At 43.9% G+C, this 19,152-nt stretch overlaps 1 protein-coding gene across 2 annotated transcripts in view; it reads left to right on the plus strand.

The window, feature by feature from the left end:
• Positions 1–1,955: 1,955 nt before the first annotated feature.
• The window catches only part of Stim1 (stromal interaction molecule 1), a 191,299-nt gene continuing 174,102 nt past the window's right edge, over positions 1,956–19,152 (plus strand). For both annotated transcript variants that reach the window (XM_038329554.2, XM_038329563.2), the window contains exon 1: positions 1,956–2,685. In XM_038329554.2, the coding sequence (XP_038185482.1) occupies positions 2,547–2,685 (139 nt within the window). In that variant the 5' untranslated portion in view covers positions 1,956–2,546. The remainder of the gene's footprint in view (positions 2,686–19,152) is intronic.

Raw genomic sequence — 19,152 nt, forward strand, 5'->3', positions numbered from 1 at the left:
AACCCACAGATCTGCTTGCATCTGCCTCCTGGGTGCTGGGATTGAAGGTGTGTGCCATCTCTGCCTGACTGGTAGCGGTTTCTTTTAAAAGATATTTTACATTTACTTGTGGCATATGTGGAGGTTAAGAACAGCTTGTGGGGGTCAGTTCTCCTAGGATGTGGGTTGTAGGACTGGAATTCAGGTCACCTTGGTCCTCTTGTTGGCTTTAGGTTGGCTTTTTTTTTTGGTTTTTCTAGACAAGAGTCCTGGAACTCATTTTTAGACCAGGCCTTGGATCCTCCTGCCTCTGCTCCCCAAGTGCTGGGATTTAAAGGCGTGAGCCACCACCACTGGACTAGGTTGGCCTATCTAAGGAGCCATTCAAGCATAGCTAGACTAAGAAGAGGTTAACTTTATTGGTGGGGTGGGTGTGGGGGAAGTAGGGTGAGGAGGGTTTCAGGTAGAAGAAACAACAGACTCAAGGGCTCTGAAGCCTGTTTGATGTGTTTGGAAACTTCCTGAAGGCCCATGGATTGTAGAGCAGTTATTCAGCTTGTCTGAGGTTCTGTGTTTGACCCACTAAAGTACACACACACACACACACACACACACACACACACAATACACACACACACAAAAGAAAGAAAGAAAAGAAAAAGACTAGTGTGGTGGGAGCTTTGAAAAGTGGGGAGAGTGGTAGCAGATGGCGTCGGACGTGTATTTTTATATCAACAGCCTAACCCTTAAGCCAGACAGCTGTTGGGCAAATCCGTGTTCTGGTCTTCAAAGGGCCTGCTTAGAACAGAAGCTGGTTTATCACTGTCAGAAGAGGGACTGGGTCTAATCCAGTCTCCTGCCTCCGGTGCCAAGGACGGAGGTAGGGCACGAGGTTTCAGTGAAGTTCTGCTGACGGTAAGCTTGAGAAGAGAACAGGAAGTATAGGCTTTGTTGAAGGAAGCCCGGGCGGGGTTCTGTTTTGGGGACACGCATTCTCAAGTCGCTGCCACCTCCTCTAACTGAATCAGAGATGGGGGAGAGAGAGTGAAGAACTGGCCACAGGCTTTAACTGATAAACCTCAAGAGGGTGGGGGCTTGAGGAACGGGTAGGAAAACGTGTTGCAAGAGCCACGCAAGGGCATCTGACATAGATCAGTGTGTTAGGAATGTAGACGGACCTTTTAGGCTACCTGCGGGTGAAATATTACCTACAGTGGGATGGACATTTCATTGTGCTTTTCGGTACAATTTCTTCTGTAAACACTTGCAGCTCCAATGGGCTTGGCTGGGGGCTCCTCTTCTCTAGTAAGGGTCATGGCCACCTAGAAGCTAGTCCGGCCTGCAGTACTTAGATGTGGCCACCAGGGACCGCTGCGTACGGGAGACTAGACGCGCGGGTTCCAGAGCCGCAGAAAGGCGGAAGCCGATTGGTTACGAGGCGCGTCGAAAGGGCGGAGCCCGGGAGTCGGGAATTGGGGGCTGGGAGCGTGCCCCTGGGCCGAGCCCGGCGGGACCGTAGTCCCCTCAGGCGGCTCCCGGTCGGTTATCGTGGTGCCAGGTTTTTGTGCAACCTGGCTTTACAGTGGAGCCCGGGGAGCAGTGCCGCGGCGCAGGGATCCGGGCAGGGCAGTCGCTGTCACCTCCGTCGCAGGCCTGAGTTACCTGAGCAACTGCGTGTCAGGGGCTCGCCCGCGGGCGGGCGTTAGAGCGGGAGGCTGGGGTGCGCACGGCAGAGGCCGACGCCCCATCCTTGGCGCGGGGCCGCGGTCTTGACCGCCAGCAGCGCAGGCCGGGTTCCCACGAGACCCCGCCGATTGCTGTGGGCTCCGGCCTGCCGTCTCCAACAGGTTATTCCGGGATAAGCCGGCTCTGGGGCGGGCCCGGGCTTCGCTGGGGGCCGGGCGGCGCGGGGCGGGCCGGCGGGAGAGCACGCCTCCGCCCACCTCGGGCCCGCCCCGCGCCGCCCTCCCGCCCTCCCGAGAGCCGATGTCCCGGGCCTGGCCCGTGCGCGTCCGCCTGCTGCACCGGGGCACCGGCAGCCGCAGAGGTACGGGATCGGGCAGAGGTGTTGACCTCGGATCCCGGAGCCATCCGTGTCCGCTGGGGCCTGCAGTTCGCACGCTGAAGCTCTAGCTGCTGCCGTTCACCGCTGGCCCGCGGGGCGAGGTCAGGTGCCCCCCTTCTCTCTCTTCTCCCTTCTCTCCCTCCCCCACCTCGGTGCGGGCGGGAGATCCTGCCCGCCTCCTCCCGCAGGGGTGCAGCAGGCTGCGGAGCTGATAGCGGCCCCACAGCCACCCTACCCAAACTCTCCGGAAGCAGCTAGAGCTCAGGCCGCCGGAGCCCCGGCAGGACCCACTGTTGGACCGGAGGCTCTGGTCCTTCTGCGCCCAAACTTGGAGCGCTTGACCTTCGGTCGTCGTCGGAGGCAAGCCCGCAGGTGGCTGTGCAGCTGAGGTGCCGCGAGGCATCTTGCCTGGGAATTGTCGGCTTCATTCCCTGACTCTGGGATTTGCTTCTGGGATCCAAAGGTGTCGACATCAGGCGCATGTTGACTGAGACCTACAGTCATGGATGTGTGCGCCCGTCTTGCCCTGTGGCTTCTTTGGGGTCTCCTCCTGCATCAGGGCCAGAGCCTCAGCCATAGTCACAGCGAGAAGAATACAGGAGCCGGCACCGGGACGACTTCAGAGGAGTCCGCTGAAGCAGGTAAGGCCTTGCTGCTGCGGGCTGGACTGGGCTGGAAGCTTGACTGACTCAAAACTAAGTGGCCCAGAGTGGGCAAATTGGAATCTCCGCACGCGTGAGGTTGGTGGGGGATGCACACATAGCACCGTGTACTCTCAGTCGTCCAAGAAGTTCTTTCTGTCTAGCAGTCATGCCTAATGTTACTATTTCCCCGACGACTTTCTTTAGCCCTCCTCGGGATGTTTTGGTGGTAGTGAGAAGCCTTTGGGGCACCTGGACTTTTCAGATCAGCAAGGTGTCTTGTCCGGAAGAGTAGTCTTCCCAGGTGTTAAAATTGCTTTTAGCCAGTTTCATCACTAGAGGGGGTGGGCGGTGGTGGTGGGCTGGCCACATGGGATGGGCCAGGAAGATCAGGGCTGGGCTGGCTCTGTTTCCTTATAGCCGGGCGTTCAAATGTGTTCTAACCGTCGTGAGAATCCTAGCCCTTCTTTCCCGTAGATACTCTTTTGGGTTTGCCTATGTGGAATATCAAAGCAAGTCCTAAGGTGGAATCCTGTTTATCGCAAGGGAGTTAAATGGCCCTTTCTTGACTTCTCCATAGTAAAATATCCTGGACCATTTGTTGGCTTAATCTGTTTCTTCTGAATGATGAGAGTAAGGATTCCATGGTATTATTTTTAATCTGTCCTTACGTTCCTTCTATACTTGTGGAGCTTTGTTCGGCAGCAGTAGCTGTGGTATATATGCTTGCAGTAGAAAGGAACTTTTGAAAAATACAATTATTTTCCCATATTGCTTAGAAGAATGTTTGTTCTCATTCTTACTCCTTGTCACTATGATCTGCCTAAACACTGGCCTGAAGGCTTGAGGGTAGAGGAATAGCTGGGGTGTGTCTCAGCGGGTAACTGCTGATACAAGTAGGAAAAGTAGAAGTCATGGTGGGCCAAGAGTTCCATGGATTGCATTAGTGGTAGTTTTTTTCTTACACTGCCCTTTCTCAACTTCCTTGACTGGTTTGGGTATGATTTTAGGTGCTTCGAGGGCTGGTTTTCAGATGATGCCAGGACTGTCTGCATGAGCATAGAATTTGGGCTCTTGCTGTTAGGTTAGTGCAGTCTCCCAGGCCTCTGAAGCTTAGCTTAACTATTGTTTCTCACTGGACTATGAAGGGAAGGACTGGCTGAACTGTGAAGTAGCCCTGAGTAGCATTTCTGCTCTCCCAGTAACAGACATCCTTGTTTTTAACTGAGAATTTATCCTTCTGTTTTCACTTCAGAATATGCATGTTTGACCTAAAATGAATCTTTTTGAAAGGTGCTCTGTACTTTGGACCTAAACTAAAAGGATGCATCTTTGAGTTTCAGGCAATCACTAGCCTTTAGAAAATTGACTTTTGATGGGGTGTGTGTTTTGCCTGAGGTCGAGAAGCGTCCTAGCATTCCCCAGGAACATCTATTTCATGGCTTGAGTTTATGGAGACATTCCTCATACCTCTTATTCTAGAGGACTGGCTATTCCGATTAAGCCACCAAGGCCTCTCTCTTCATCTTTATTTCCTCTTAGTTCAGAAACTGGCTTCCGTTGTTGTAGTAATTATATTCCAGGGAGTAATTATAGACTCTGGGTGCTGGGATGTAGGTTTTCGTGGGAATTTAAGTGTCCTACCAGTATTGTTTTCTTAGTTTGTCTCCTTGGCTCACTATGAAACTTTGGCTCAGGCAGGGACTTATTTTTTTCAAAGAAGTGGCTCATAGTCTTGACTCTGCGAAAGGGTTTGGGGAGAAATTGTCTATATAGCAGGGACTCTTGTGGCCTTTCCAACCCCTCTGTATCCACAGAAGACAGGAATTTTACTTGTTAAAGCTACCCCACACCCCTGCTTCTCCTTTTGAGATAGGGTCTTCAGTAGTCTAGAAGTAGCTGAAGCTGGTTTTGAACTCTTGACCTTCCTGCCTCCACAACTTAAATGCTGGACTACAGGGCACAAGACACTGTATCTGGCTAGCTACCACTTTTCTCAACCAGATTCAGTGTAACTGGTAAATTTATGTGCTCTGTACAGCTTATATTTTACAGTTACATGACTTATTCTGCAAAACCTCACAGCTGTATTAAAATTCAGGGGAGGGTATTAATCCTCATTGGCTCAGCAAGTCAAGGCTCTGGCTGTGCATTTCTGGTGACCTAAACTCAATCCCTGGAACCCAGGTGAAGGTGCAAGGAAATAACTGACTCCACAAAGTTGTCCTCTGACTTCTGTCTGTGCATCATGGTAAGTGTGCCCACAAATGCACATCATTCATGTATACACCCCCAAATTAAGAGACAGAAAGGGGGGCTGGGTTCTTTGCTCGGTATTTGAAGCAGGTGCTCTGAGGCTTAAGTCCTGGATTTCTTCCATCTTCTCAGGTCCTAGCCTGCTAAAGGAGTGCTAGGCGGGGCCTAGACAATGTTGCTCTCCTCCTGGCAATTAGGCAGGTCCTGGTGACTCTATATCTGAGTCTGAGAAGAAGGATGCTTTTTTTCTCTTTCGGAGAGTGTGTTGATGAAAGAATTCTACACCCCCCCTATTTTGGATGTATGTGTAACCCATTTCATTTTGGTTAGTCATAAAATTTGATTCTAAGGATTTTATTAAAATCTTTATGGTGGTCAGGTATGGTGGCACATGTCTTTAGTTCCAGTGCTCAGGAGGCAGAGGCAGAGGAAGCTGAATTTCTGTGAATTCTAGGCTAGCCTGGTCTACACAGTGATAGGAATACATAGAGAAGACTGCCTCAAAAATAAAAGTTAATGGTGCACTAGGGGTATAGCTCAGTGGTAAAGTGCTTGGTTAGAGTATGAAAGATCCTGGGTGCCATTACCGGCACCTCTTAAAGACAAAGGAAGAAAAAAGAAAAGAAAAGGAAAGAAAAAAGGAAAAGGAAAGAAAAGAAATACTTAATGACTTGCGACATGGTGTGATGGTGATGGTGGAGATGGGGTTGCAATGATAGCTTCTACACCAAACTGTTAAAACCCAGCTGGGCAGTGGGGGCACACGGCTTTAAATCCCAGCACCCAGGAGGCAGAGATAGGCGGATCTCTATGAGTTCGAGGCCAGCTGGTCTATAGAGTGAGTTCCAGGACAGGCAGGGCTGTTACACCCAGGAGTCCTGTCTCGAGAAACCAAACCAGAGCAACCCTGACTGGGGATGAAAGGTGACCCAGCTGTTAAGAATACTTATTGCTCCTGTAGAGAATCTAGGTTTCGTTTTCAGTGCTCACATGGTCGCTCACAACCACCCGTAACTCCTGTTCTAGGGGCTCTGCTAACTTCTTACGACCTTTGAGGGTACCCAGCATGCAGATGGTGCACATAAATATGTGCAGGCAAAACACTTAAACACATAAAATAAAAATAAACATATCTAAAACAAAACTCTCACCATGGAGGCTGAGGTTATGGGTAGCCCAGTTGATAGAGTGCTTGTTTTGTATACATGATATCCTGGGTTTGATCCTCACTCAACACCAAAACCAAACCAACCCACCCACCAACCAGACCAACAAAATCTCTGAATGCTGAGCTTGCAGCGCTCTCATTGGACAATGGAGAGAACATTCCTTTCACTTTTTTGCTTTTTAAAAATACCTGAACACCTAGCTGTATTAGGTAATTTTCTCCCAAAATCTGTATAGACAGATCTATATGCTGTGCTATTCTAGGGCCTACATTTTTGAAGCTGACTCAGAGTGAATATTGGGAATCTCTAGACTCTAGGGTCCTTGCTTTCAGAAACTCAGATGTTTTTCTATGGAATGTCTGTTGTGTGAGAGACCTCAGGTCGAGTCTGGAGTTGTGGCTGCCATGATAGATGGTTTTGAGGGTCTCTAATCAGAAACTGGTTTAGCTGGAATAAGGTCCTGGAGGATAGGCATCTATGCAGAGTGCGGGCTGTCTTCTCAATCAGCCTCTTTGGAGTGGCAGGTCAGCCCAGCCAGCCCACCCAATTAGTCGCTGCTGCCTCCAAGGCTATAAATGGCCTGGCCATCTTGGTAGCTAAGCTAATTTTAGCTGAGGGTGGCTCCTGGAACTGGGCTGGAGCCAAGAGCAGGTGGGTGGGGCTTGGTAGAAGCTAATACCCTGGGCTGGCAGGAGGGACAAGCTATCCTGGGGAGCTTGAACGTATTTGTCCAGGCCTCAGCTTTGACAATCACCTTTAGCTAGGTTAATTGATTCAGCAAACATTGAACAGTGCCAGCTCATACGGTATTTATTCAACAAGTGATTGAGTGACCTCTCTGGGTCAGTTACTGTGTATACTTTCTGTGGGGATTTAAGGATGAAGGAAAGAGTTGTCTTCTTTCTTCATGGAAGTTATACTCTGTTGGGGAGACAGTTAATAAGCACACAAATAAATACTGTGTAGTGAAAAGTGGATCACAGGAAAATGCAAATAGGGTGCTCAAGGGAATGAGAAGGGACTAGAGACATAGTTAAAGCTTGAACCTGGTGTCTAGCAATAATGATTACAATCTCCATGCAGCTCTGGCTAGCCTAGACTTGTCATGTAGACCTGGCTAGTCTTGAACTTTAAGAGATCCACCTGTCTCAACCTCCCAAGTGCTAGGATTAAATGCATTTGCCACCACTCCTGGGTCATTATGAATTTAATTTATTTTAATTGTTACAGCCAGCTTCTGTGATAGATGTTATCCTTGTTTTATAGGGCAGTAAATTAAATAAGAGAGGTTAAATAACTTTCCCAATGTTACACAGACAGTGAAGAGAACCAGGGTTTGGATTCAGGATTCTGGCTCATTTCCTTAGCACTACCTTAGGTAGTAAGTTATCTTGCAAAAGTCACAGTAGAGGTGGTGTGTGTTTGTGTGTGTGTGTACGAATATACATTCATACAGAAAGCTGTGGGAAGTCCAGGGACCAAGTGACTAACCTTGCCTGGGAGAACTGGGGGAGGCTTTAGAGTTTTCCCCAAAGCTTTTTTCTCAGATCTTGGGGAGATAAAAAGTGGTTGCTTGATTTAAGAGTTGAGAGATGGAAACAAGCTCAACCTACTTGTTTTTATGTGTGAGGAAATGATTCCCAGAGAGGCATTAGCTGTAAGTCTCATAGTAGGCTATTGGTTGAGAACCTAGACCAGGACATTTGAGCCAAAGATTCAGACTTAGCTATTCAGTGTGTGAGTCAGAATAATGACAGTTTACTTCTTGCTTGTACTATAGATGGAGCTACCCAATGAGCTGGAGCCTAATTTTTTTTTTTTTTGAGGTAGAGTTTCATGTAGCCCAGGCTGGCCTTGAGTTTACTGTGTAACCGAGGATAACTTTGAGCTGATTTCCAGCCACTATATCTCTCCCAAGTGTTCAGGTTACAGGCATGTTTTTACCACCATGCCTGGATTTATTTAGGTAATATTAAGAACAACATAATGCACAGACTAATAGTATAGACTGTGTAGGCGAAGGGAGAAAGATCAGTATAGGCTGTACTAGGCTAAGGTGACCGGAGAGCACTGAAGGAAAGAGGGTGTTGTGGATATCTGGGTGACCAGTGTGAACATATGGAATCTCACCGTCAGGTGGTTGGGTAAACTAGACAGGTGCTTCTCTGCTGGCTGGCTGTCTCATGGGAGCACTGTAGATAGGAAGAATGTAGTCAAGTGTGACCATTGCTACTGTCATAATTAGCATAACTTTAATGTGATGATAAATGTAAATACTATTTTAAGATATCTATAATAATGTAATATTATATGATAATATCTATGATTTTGGTTGGTGACAAAAACTATAGGTACTGTTAATATTGTAGTTGATTGCATATATAGTGCACATACACATATATTTGAAAGAAATACTAACTTGCAGTAAGAGAGTATTGAAATGATGATGAAGGCTGGGTAGGAAGAGGCAGGATGCTCATCAAACATTTGAGGCTGAGGGCTAGAGAGATAGCTCAGCAGTTAAGAGCATGTGCTGCTTTTAGCCAAGTGGTGGTGGCACATGCCTTCAATCCCAGTTCCAGCATTCAGTAGACAGAGGCAGGCATAAAGCAGACTGCATCAGATGGAGGGAATGCAGATCAAATAATCCCACACTAGCTCTGAATAGGGTATACTAAGGTTTATTTATTTATTTATTTATTATTTATTTATTTTTTATTAAAAGGGAAACTCGGGCTGGAGAGATGGCTCAGCAGTTAAGAGCACTGGCTGATCTTCCAGAGGTCCTGAGTTCAATTCCCAGCAACCACATAGTGGCTCAGTCATCTGTAATGAGAGCTGGTGCCTTCCATGCCAGCAGTACATTGTATGCTTAATAAATAAATAAATCAAAAAAATAAAAAATAAAAGGGAAGCTCATGGATCACAATGAGGAAATAGGAACAGGGTCCTGCATCCAGGTGTGGTGCAAGGGAAGAAGAAGGGGTGAGTGGTCAGGACTGTGGCTTTTTAGTACCCAAAAGCCACACCCAACCTGGTCTAGTCTCTCAAAGGCCATTGGCTGAAGGAGATTCCCCATCACAGGTAGATCTTTGTGAGTTTGAGGCCAGCCTGGCCTATAAGAGCTAGTTTTGGGACAGCTAAGGCTGTTACACAGAGAAACCCTGTCTTGAAAAACAAAAACAAAACAAAACAAAACAAACAAAAAAAAAAAAGAAAAAAGGAAAAAAAAAAGAGAGTATGTGCTGCTCTTTTAGAGGACCAGTGTTCACTTCCCAGCACCCACATTAGGTGGCTCACAACTGCATATAAAAGTCGAGGGGATCCAGTGCTTCTGACTAACTCATACTCATGGCTCATATTCATCTCTGTACACACATGCACACGCACACACACTGTTAAAATAAATTTAAAAAAAGTTTTAGTCTAGCCTTGTTTTCAAAATGAGTTCTTTCAAAATAACTGTGTAGTAAGACCCTGTGTCAAAAACAGAACAAAGTAAAACAGGGCTTAGTAGTTAAGAATACTTGATTCAAAACCATGAGGTCTGGCATTTGGATCCCAGCACCCAGTTAATAAGCTGAGTGCTCCAAGCATACCTGTAACACCAGCTTCAAGGAGGTGGATAGGAGAGTTGTTGGGGCTTTCTAAGAACATTCAAGTCCTAGGCTCAGGGAGAGATCTTGCCTCAAATTAATAGGCAGAGAGCCATAAAAGAGGGCAACTGATGCTCTCTCTCTCTCTCTCTCTCTCTCTCTCTCTCTCAACTGATGCTCTCTCTCTCTCTCTCTCTCTCACACACACACACACATACACACACACACTCACACACAGAATCACACACACACACACTCAGATGTACATTCTTGTACACGTGTACACAGCAAATAGAATTTTGTACATAACATACACACAAATAAAATAAATAGGGGCTGGAGAGATGGCTCAGCGGTTAAGAGCACTGCCTGCTCTTCCAAAGTCTAGAGTTCAGTTCCCAGCAACCACATGGTGGCTCACAACCATCTGTAATGAGGTCTGGTCCCCTCTTCTGGCCTGCAAGCATACATGCAGACAGAATACTGTATACATAATAAATAAATAGATTTAAAAAACTTTAAAAAAAGAAAAAACAAAACAAGTAAACCTTTAAAAAAGAAAACAAGTTGGACATAGTCGTGTTCAGCACTTGGGAGGCAGAAGCAGGTGGATCTCTGTGTTTGAGGTCAGCCTTGTCTACAGAGCAAGTTTTAGCACAACCAGGACTACACAGAGAAACAAGTAAACATTTAGACAAACAAATAAGAAAGAAACAAAAAGAAAACAAACAAGAAATGGAGCTGCAATTTCTTTTCCTTCCAAGCATAAAGGCTCCTGAGTTCTACTTATGTGCTCTAGAGAAATGTGGGGCTATTATGCTGAGAATTTCTGCTCTTAGCTGAGCATGATGTTCACTACCTCTGTTTTCAGAGCTCGGGAGACAGAACACTAGAAGAGAAGCAGAAGTTTAACGACCATCCTAAGTTACATAGAGAATTGAAGGTCAGTTTTGGGCTCTGTGTCCGAACAAGACCAAACAGAACAAAGCAAAATAGAATTTTGTTCCCAGACATGGTGGATCATGTTGGTAATCCCACAACTTTGGAGGCTGAGACAAGAGGATTGCTATGAGTTTAAGGCCAGCCCAGGCTATAGACTGCTACCCCTATCTCCAGAACCCTGAAACAAATAACAAAACTCCCCAACAAATTTCTGCTGTTTGTCCAAGGAATGAGGCCTCGTTGAAGGGAGTGGTTTTCTAGGTCTTCACAGAACTTGGACTAAGTTCTCTATAGGGCCTTTGGTTCCCTGATGAGTGGCCTTTGAGTCACATTGCAGAGCGGCTTCATGAGGACATTCTGGTGCGTAATTATCTGTGGGAAATGATTCTCAGGAAACCCAGCAGCTCTGGCTGTCAGGCTCTTGAGGAGGAAAAAGATATCTTATATGGTTTTTTTTTTTTTTACTGTTTATAAAAAATGGTGAAATACTAAGATAACAAAATATAAAATGTCCAAATGAACGTAAGAAATAAACTACTACAGAGTTCTCTTTATTAAACCCAGGATACTTTGTATGCCTTTCTGATATAAATGTAGTACTTTGTATGTCTATTTTCTTCTCTGGGATCTTTGTGAAGGAAGATAGGAGTGGTTGTAATTTTTTTTTTTCGAGACAGGGTTTCTCTGTGGCTTTGGAGCCTGTTCTGGAACTAGCAATTGTAGACCAGGCTGGCCTTAAACTCACAGAGATCCACCTGCCTCTGCCTCCGGAATGCTGGGATTAAAGGCGTGGCCACCACCTCCCGGTCGTAATTTGTTTTCACCGTGTCGAGGCTACCCATTGTTGAAGTTTGTTGGAAGATTGGTTATCAGGGACAGTTTGAATGAGATCTTATTTTTCCTCCTTGCAAATGTCTCATGTTTGGGCATGGCCTCGGCCTTTGGAGGTAATATCCAAGATTAAAGATCCCTCTTTAATCTTTTTTTTTTTCCTTACAAGACAGGGTTTCTCTGTGTATTTCTGGCTGTTCTGGAACTAGCTCTGTAGATCTCAGAGCTGGCCTTGAACTCACAGAGATCCACCTGCCTCTGCCTCCCGAGTACTGGGATTAAAGACTTGCACCACCATGCTATAGATATTTGCATTGGTATGGATCTTGGTTTATTGATACAAATTTAAGGTCAATTTTGTTATATGTATGTATATTTCTGCTCTTGGTTAAGGTTTTATGAATGTATAATTAAGAATTATAGGTTAATAGATAGTTATTTATAATAGTTAAGCTTGTAGTCATGTTAGTTAGGTCTTCTAGATATATAGAGATATATTTCAGTTAGGTATTCTTCAAATCTTTCAGACACCTTCAGAATATGGCATTTAAATGTTTTAAGAACTTAGGACTTTTCATGACAATGAGACACATCTGCTCCTGGCAGCACCAGTTACTTCAAGAGAAAGATGGGCATTGAAGAGGCTCCTTATGGAGTTTGCAAGCCATTTGGGCAAGAAACTGCTCTTGCCTGGACTGCTTAACCTGACATGCAGTACCTACAGAGAGATGACTGCGAAAATTGTCTAAAGGTGAGATGATCCTTCAGGGTTCCTGCTTCCTAAAAAAGTCTGCCAAATATTCTGTAGGACAAGAAAAATGTGACAGACAAGCTGCCAATATAGGTGAAACTGTCTTTGAAGTTTACTGCTTCATGGAAAAGTCTGCTGGATACTATGAGCCTGTAGGATGAAGATGGATGCCCCAATGGTACAGAAGAACTTTGGGTGACTGTCCAGGCACTGAAATGTTTCTCTCTGTCAATTCTAGAGTTTTGGAAGTTGCTTATAATGTACTTCCTATTTACTTAAGTAATATTTTATCCTTCTGGAGTCTTTTTTTTTTTTTTTTTTAAAGATTTATTTATTTATTATGTATACAACATTCCTTCCCTGTATGCTTGCATGTCAGAAGAGGGCACCAGCTCTCATTACAGATGGTTGTGAGCCACCATGTGGTTGCTGGGAATTGAACTCAGGACCTCTGGAAGAGTAGTCAGTGCTCTTAACCTCTGAGCCATCTCTCCAGCCCCCTTCTGGAGTCTTTGATGGAGTTGAAGAATAGACAGAAATAAGATAGTTTTTTTAGTTATGATAAGAGATAAAGTAGATATAAATATTGTAACTGTAATTCTTGCTTGATACTTGTTTTGTTTTATGTAAATTTACCATGTTAAAGTTAAAATTTTCCTTTTTATTTAAACAGAAAAGGGGAGGTCATGTGGAATTCCCCTCTGTATGCTGTGATTACCATTGGTGAATAAAGAAACTGGTTTGGCCTGTTGATAGGGCAGAACTTAGGTAGGTGGGGAAAACTAACTGAATGCTGGGAGAAAGGAGGCAGAGTTAGAGAGAAGCCATGTAGCCCTGCCAGAGACAGACGCTGGAACTTCAGCTGGTAAGCCACAGTCACGTGGTGATACAAAGATTAATATAAATGGGTTAAATTAATATGTAAGAGTTAGCCAATAAGAAGCTAGAGCTAATGGGCCAAGCACTGATTTAATTAATATGGTTTCTGTGTGATTATTTCGGTTCTGGACAGCCAGAAACAAACAAGCGGCCTCTCTTCATACTACACCACCACCACCACCTGGCTCTCTTTAATCTTTTATTTATCCTCATTTTTACCATTTTTAAGAAGAATAAAATCTAGCTGGCAGTTTGCCTTCTAGATTTTATAACTAAAAAGGACAGTCTCAGAACAATAACTGGGAATCTGGATCCATGCTGTTTTTAACCAAAACCATTACTCATTGGTGTGCTCCAAAGGGAGCAAATAAATACCTGCTGATCTGGTCCTCAGAACTCTGTCTGTTATAGCCTTGCTCTAGTTATATTGACCAAGATATTTGAATAGTACATAAAGCCACTCATTTCCAAACTGTGCTGGGGATTGGCTCAGTTGTTAGACCACTTACCTAGCTTGCATGAGGCTCTGGGTTTCAGTTTCCAGCACTGCATAAACTGGGCATGGTGGCACATATCTGTAATCCAATAACTCAGGAAGTAGAGACAGGAGGATCAGAAATTCAAGGTCATCCTTGGCTATGTAAGGAGTTTGAAGCTAGTTTGGGATAAATGAGACAATTACAGTTCTTAGTAATTGTATGGTATATGGCATACCATACATATTATAAAGTTTGTGAATTTGAATTAAATTTTGTTAAGTAGTTTGGATTCTGCTGTAGTTTACTAGGTATCTGAAAGTTGAAAAATATTTTCCTTGGGATGGGTTACTTAAAGAAATAAGCTTCATGCTGTGTAGTTGTAGCATATGCATTTAATCCCAGTATTTGGAGGCAGAGGCAGGTGGATCTCTGAGTTCGAGGCTACCCTAGTCGAAAAGAAAAAAAGTTACTCTGTCTTTTTACCATTGGCATTAAATACTGAGATTTAACATCCTAGTATATCATAACTGGAAGGGGTTTTAGGTAGCATCTCTTATAAATGTCTTATTTTACACTTGAGAAGAACAAATTTGCTCAGTGTATTCCTAAGCCAGTGATAGTAGCTAATGTTCTTTAATTCTCACTCAATGTTGTTTCTACTCTGCTGAAGCCTCTCTACTATAACGGATAGTTTGCACAGTGAAGTCTCCAGGACCCAATCAGAAGAGAAGTCCAACTTTTGCTTCTTAGGTCTTACCTAGCTGGAAAGCATTTAGAAAAATAATAGGTTTAGAAAAATAAGCCCAGCAGTTACACAGAGAAACCCTGTCTTGAAAAACAAGCAAACAAACAAACAAAAAGTCCATGCATTGGACTAATGCACAGACTAATGTCTGTGCTCTGTATTACCCTGTTGGCAATATCTATATAGACTTAACAGAATAGACTTGTGAAGGAGGTGGGCCTCATGCCGTGTCTTCCCATCGTTTGATTCAGTGGATTGTACTATGGATTTGAAACTTCTACAGACAGGAATGATGTATAACATCTTAAGCCTTGTGGGGTGACGTGTGGTCACCTAAGAAGTCCCAAGGAGAAGCTTCGTGAGCACTGGGTATCTAACAATCTCTCCTCTTCCGACAGCTTGCTAGGGCAGGTGAGGCGTCATTAGGGAAGACTGTAGCTCTGTCATGGTTTTCAGAGTGGAGTAAGTTGTTTTGTGTGAGAGAAGGAAAAACCTGAAATGAGCGAACAGCAGTGTAACTTTGTTTTCTGCTGGGGAGCTTAGAATAGAGAAGGTGCAGGCTCTGCAGAGTCTCTGTTGCTTTCTCAAATCAGGGTTCCAGCCAGAGCGCTTCTGTACACTTTCTCTCTGTTCTCTTCATATCGTTCTTGGAGCATTTCTATATTTCTTTGTTTTGGTCCAGCAAACATGCAACTTATTATTTTTGTCATTATTATTTGGTTTTTTGAGACGGGGTCTCATTATGTAGCTCTTGTTGCCCTGGAACTCATTGTGTAGATCAGGCTGACCTCAAGCTCACAGAAACAGATATGCCTGCCTGTGCCTGCCAGGTGCTGGGATTAAAGGTGTGTGCCACCACATCTGGCCAAATATGCTATTTATTGCTTCTCTTTCATTTATGTATTTATTTTTGTTTTTTTCTTTTTTTAGTGGTTTCAGTCATGTGCCATAACAACAGATGTCTTCACTCTTTTTTATATGTTTTTATCCTGTTTTCATTTTTTGGTTGTTATTACAATAGAATAGTCTTAACTTGTTGATTGTTTAAATCCTCATGCTTTTTCATGCTGACTGAGCCATCTCCCTAGTCCTTCAATTTTTTTATTGTTTTTATTGAGCTATATATTTTTCTTCACTCCTCTCCCTTCATCTCCCCTCCCCTTTTACCCTCTCCCATGGTCCCCATGCTCCCAATTTACTCAGGAGATGTTGTCTTTTTCTACTTCCCATGTAGATTAGATCCATGCATGTCTCTCTTAGGGTCCTCTTTTTTGTCTTTTAAGACAGGGTTTTACTGTGTAGCTCTGGCTGTCCTGGAACTCATTCTGTAGACCAGGCTAACCTTGAACTCACAGAGATTTGCTTGCCTCTGCCTCTTGAGTGCTGGGATCAAAGGAGTATGCCACCACTGCCCGCATTTTTTTTAATAGTTTGTTTTTATTTTATGTGTATTGGTGTTTTGCATGTGTGTATGTCTATGTGAGGTGTTGGATCCCATGGAACAGGAGTTACATATAGTTGTGAGTGGGTGGGAATTGAACCCAGGTCCTCTGAAAAAGCATCCAGTGCTCTTAAACACTGAATCATCTCCCTAGCCACCTCTTTTATTTTTTTATTATATCAATTTTCTTAACTTCCAGAATGTTTTTCTCCATCTCATTTATTCTTACCTAATTTCTCAGTCCTCAGTGTTAGCTATTGCATAACTCTCATTTTTGATCAGAGTCTTGTAGCACTTACTATCTCCAATACTGTGTATGCACTTCACACTTTGCTTATACTTTTTTATTGAGAGACAGTATTATGTGTTGTCAGGAGCACAGAACCAGCCACAGTATTGTAAGACTGCAAGGTTTGGCAGGTACTTGTTTAATCTAGTACTTGTTAAAACAAAAACAAATACTTGGATGTTGGCTTGTTACCTACATTACTATTACTTCAGTTTGTTGACCATAGTGTATAAAATGTGTCTGTCACAATGTTGGTCAGAGAGCATATGTTTAGTAGATACTTGTTGAATAAACTAATGAATACACAATAATGAATTAGTCCTTAGAAATTGTAAGAGGGTAGTGAGAGCACCAAGTAAACCAACACTGTTTCCCACAAAGGTTTAGGTAAGAATGCGTTGGGTTTTGAGGTTGAATTTACTTGGTTGGTGTTCTGAAGTTTTGTGGGCATTGTTTTTCTGCCTCGCTGAGTGTTTTATCTTTATTTCTTGAGTGCCTAAAGAAGCTGTGCTTAGTGACAATTTTGGTCACTGTGTGGGGGAACTTTTTGCTAGTGTCTTTGGTTGGCAGTTTTGTTTGAAACAGTCATGGCTACCATGATCAAGTGGCTGCAGTAGGAATGGAGGAAGGCTAGGCCCCAGAAGGACATGATGCCTGTGGACAAGACTTCCTTGGGTTCTGCTGCTCTATCTTTGGTTCTATGGTCTAAATGGGTTTATTTCAGGTCAGGCATGAGACAGCCAGATAAACAGAATGAACTTTTAATTGCTTTTCTTAGCCTGGTTTGTGGAATGAAGGAGAGAACCTTCTTTTATGGTCCCCACTGCTGAGCTGGTTGTGTAGAAGGGAGATGGGAGAGTCCTGGGTTGATTGCTTTTAAAATGTTACCAGTGATGCTGAGAACTCCTTGGACCTTTTCTTCGAAGCATTAAGGAGAGCCTCTCTGGACTGGATAGAAGATTTCAAAAGAAGACAGCCCATTGTGATGTCAGCATGGCCCAACTAGAGCAAACCTGACCCTTTACTCTGTTGCCTATATTTCCAGAGTTCCTGGTTGCCTTGTGTTGAGCTCTGGTCTAGGTAATGACCAGAAATCTTTCTGGCAGGCTGGCAGGCTTCCAAATCTCATGTGTCTCTAATTTTTAAAGTGTGATTCAGTAGTTCTGTACTTGTTTGGCCTCTCTGGGTTATCTCAGGCCTCTCAAGAAGCTCTCAGAACTCTCATCACTACAGTGTGTGTTAAAGCAAATGTGTCCATGTTTGCCAAGTTCTCAGAGCCAGATTCTAAAATATACCAGCCAGGGAAGATGAGTGCCCTTCATGCTTATATCTCCCTAGGTTAGAAATCTGGGCTTTATGTTGTATGTTACTGGAAGGTCAAATTTTCAGTGTCTTGTTTTGAGAAACTTGCTGATAGGGGCAAAGATCACTGGAACTCATACTTCATATCTCTAAAGAGATAAATATGTAATTCACACAACTCTAATAACTTACCTGGGCAGTGGTGGTGCACACCCCTAATCCCAGCACTCGGGAGACAGGCAGGTGGGCCTCTGTGAGTTTGATATCAGCCTGGTCTGAGTTTCAGTTACACAGAGAAACCCTGTCTTGAAAACCAAATGATAAGTATGATGATGATGATAGGTAGGATTTCTGGAGCTTCTGGGTAGATGTTTTGCAACTATACAACAACCCTTACTGGTGTATAGTGTTCACTGTGTTTCTGAGAACCTAAGGTAGTTTTCTCAAGATGACTAAACTGGGATTTGAGTTGAGTTTTATCTGATATCAAGACCAATAGGAATCCTAGTTGTGTTTAAATTCTAGTTTGTTTTCCCTTCTGTGGAGGGATTTAAGAAAAGATAAGCATTTTGACTATAACAGCACCACTGTTAGAAGTGGTAGTGCACGCCACCGTGGGAGTGGCCTGAAAGAAGCTAAAATTAGGGGCTTGGAGGCTGTAGAGAGAAAGATCGACTGTTTTATTTATGAATTTTGAGTGTTACTTGGTGAAGTATTTAGCTGCTGTGAGTATTTTATATTCAGTTTATATCTTCCAAAAACTAGTACTCTGGTTGGGTTGTTCTAGATAGAAGACTTAGGCTAGTGACTGGATCCACTGTACGTCAGTTATGCCCCTTGCGTATGTGTGTGCTTTTGCAGGCGAGCATGTTTGAGTGGGAGTGGTAGCTGGGTGTCAAGTCCCCTGGAATGGGAGTTGAAGGCTGTTGTAGCCACCCAACCGTACTGGCAACTGAACACAGGCCTCTTTGAGAGCAGTATGCAGTCTAACCACCATCTTCCCAGCCCCATATAATATTTTAATTAACTTGACAAATACTGGGCTTATATCCCAGGTTGACTTCAGTGTAGCTGAGGAGTTTCCTGCCTCTACTTGAGTATTGTGATTATAGGCATGTATTACCACACTTAGTTTTGTTTTATCTGTTTTTTTTTCTTTCAGTATTGGGAATTGAACCCAGGACCTTATGTATGCTAGGCGGGCATTCTACCACTACTATATCTCTAGCTCTCCTTTGAGTTTTGAAATTACTTCTATTTTTGAGGACCTCCCCTCTCTCCTTTAAAATATAAGCATTAGGGTCAATGAGATGACTCAGTAGGAAAAGCACTTGCTGTACAAACCTAAGGATCTTAGTTGCCATCCCTGGAACCCATGTAAAAGTGGAAGGAGACAATCAGCTCCCCAAACACACACACACACACACACACACACAATTAAAAAGCAAGTACAGACAGGCATGGTGGTGCACACCTTGAATCCCAGCATCTGGGAGGCAGAAGAAGTGGATCTCTGTAAATTCAAGACCATGAATGGTCTACATAGTGATTTCTAGGATAACCAGGGCTATACAGAGAGACCCTGTCTCAAGCAAATGCAAAAAAGCAAGTATAAGTATTTTTAAAATAGTAAAATCCATAAGCTAATATAAATATTTAAAATAATATAAAAATGCAAGTATTATTTTGATGAGGTTACTCCTGAACTGAGGAATCAAACTTGCCTTTGCTCTCTAGAATTCTAGTATGAATTAGGTTGGGATATAGTTACTGTGAGAATGAGGTAC

This window comes from Arvicola amphibius, chromosome 1, assembly GCF_903992535.2.
Source record: "Arvicola amphibius chromosome 1, mArvAmp1.2, whole genome shotgun sequence".
Classification (NCBI taxonomy): Eukaryota; Metazoa; Chordata; class Mammalia; order Rodentia; family Cricetidae; genus Arvicola; species Arvicola amphibius.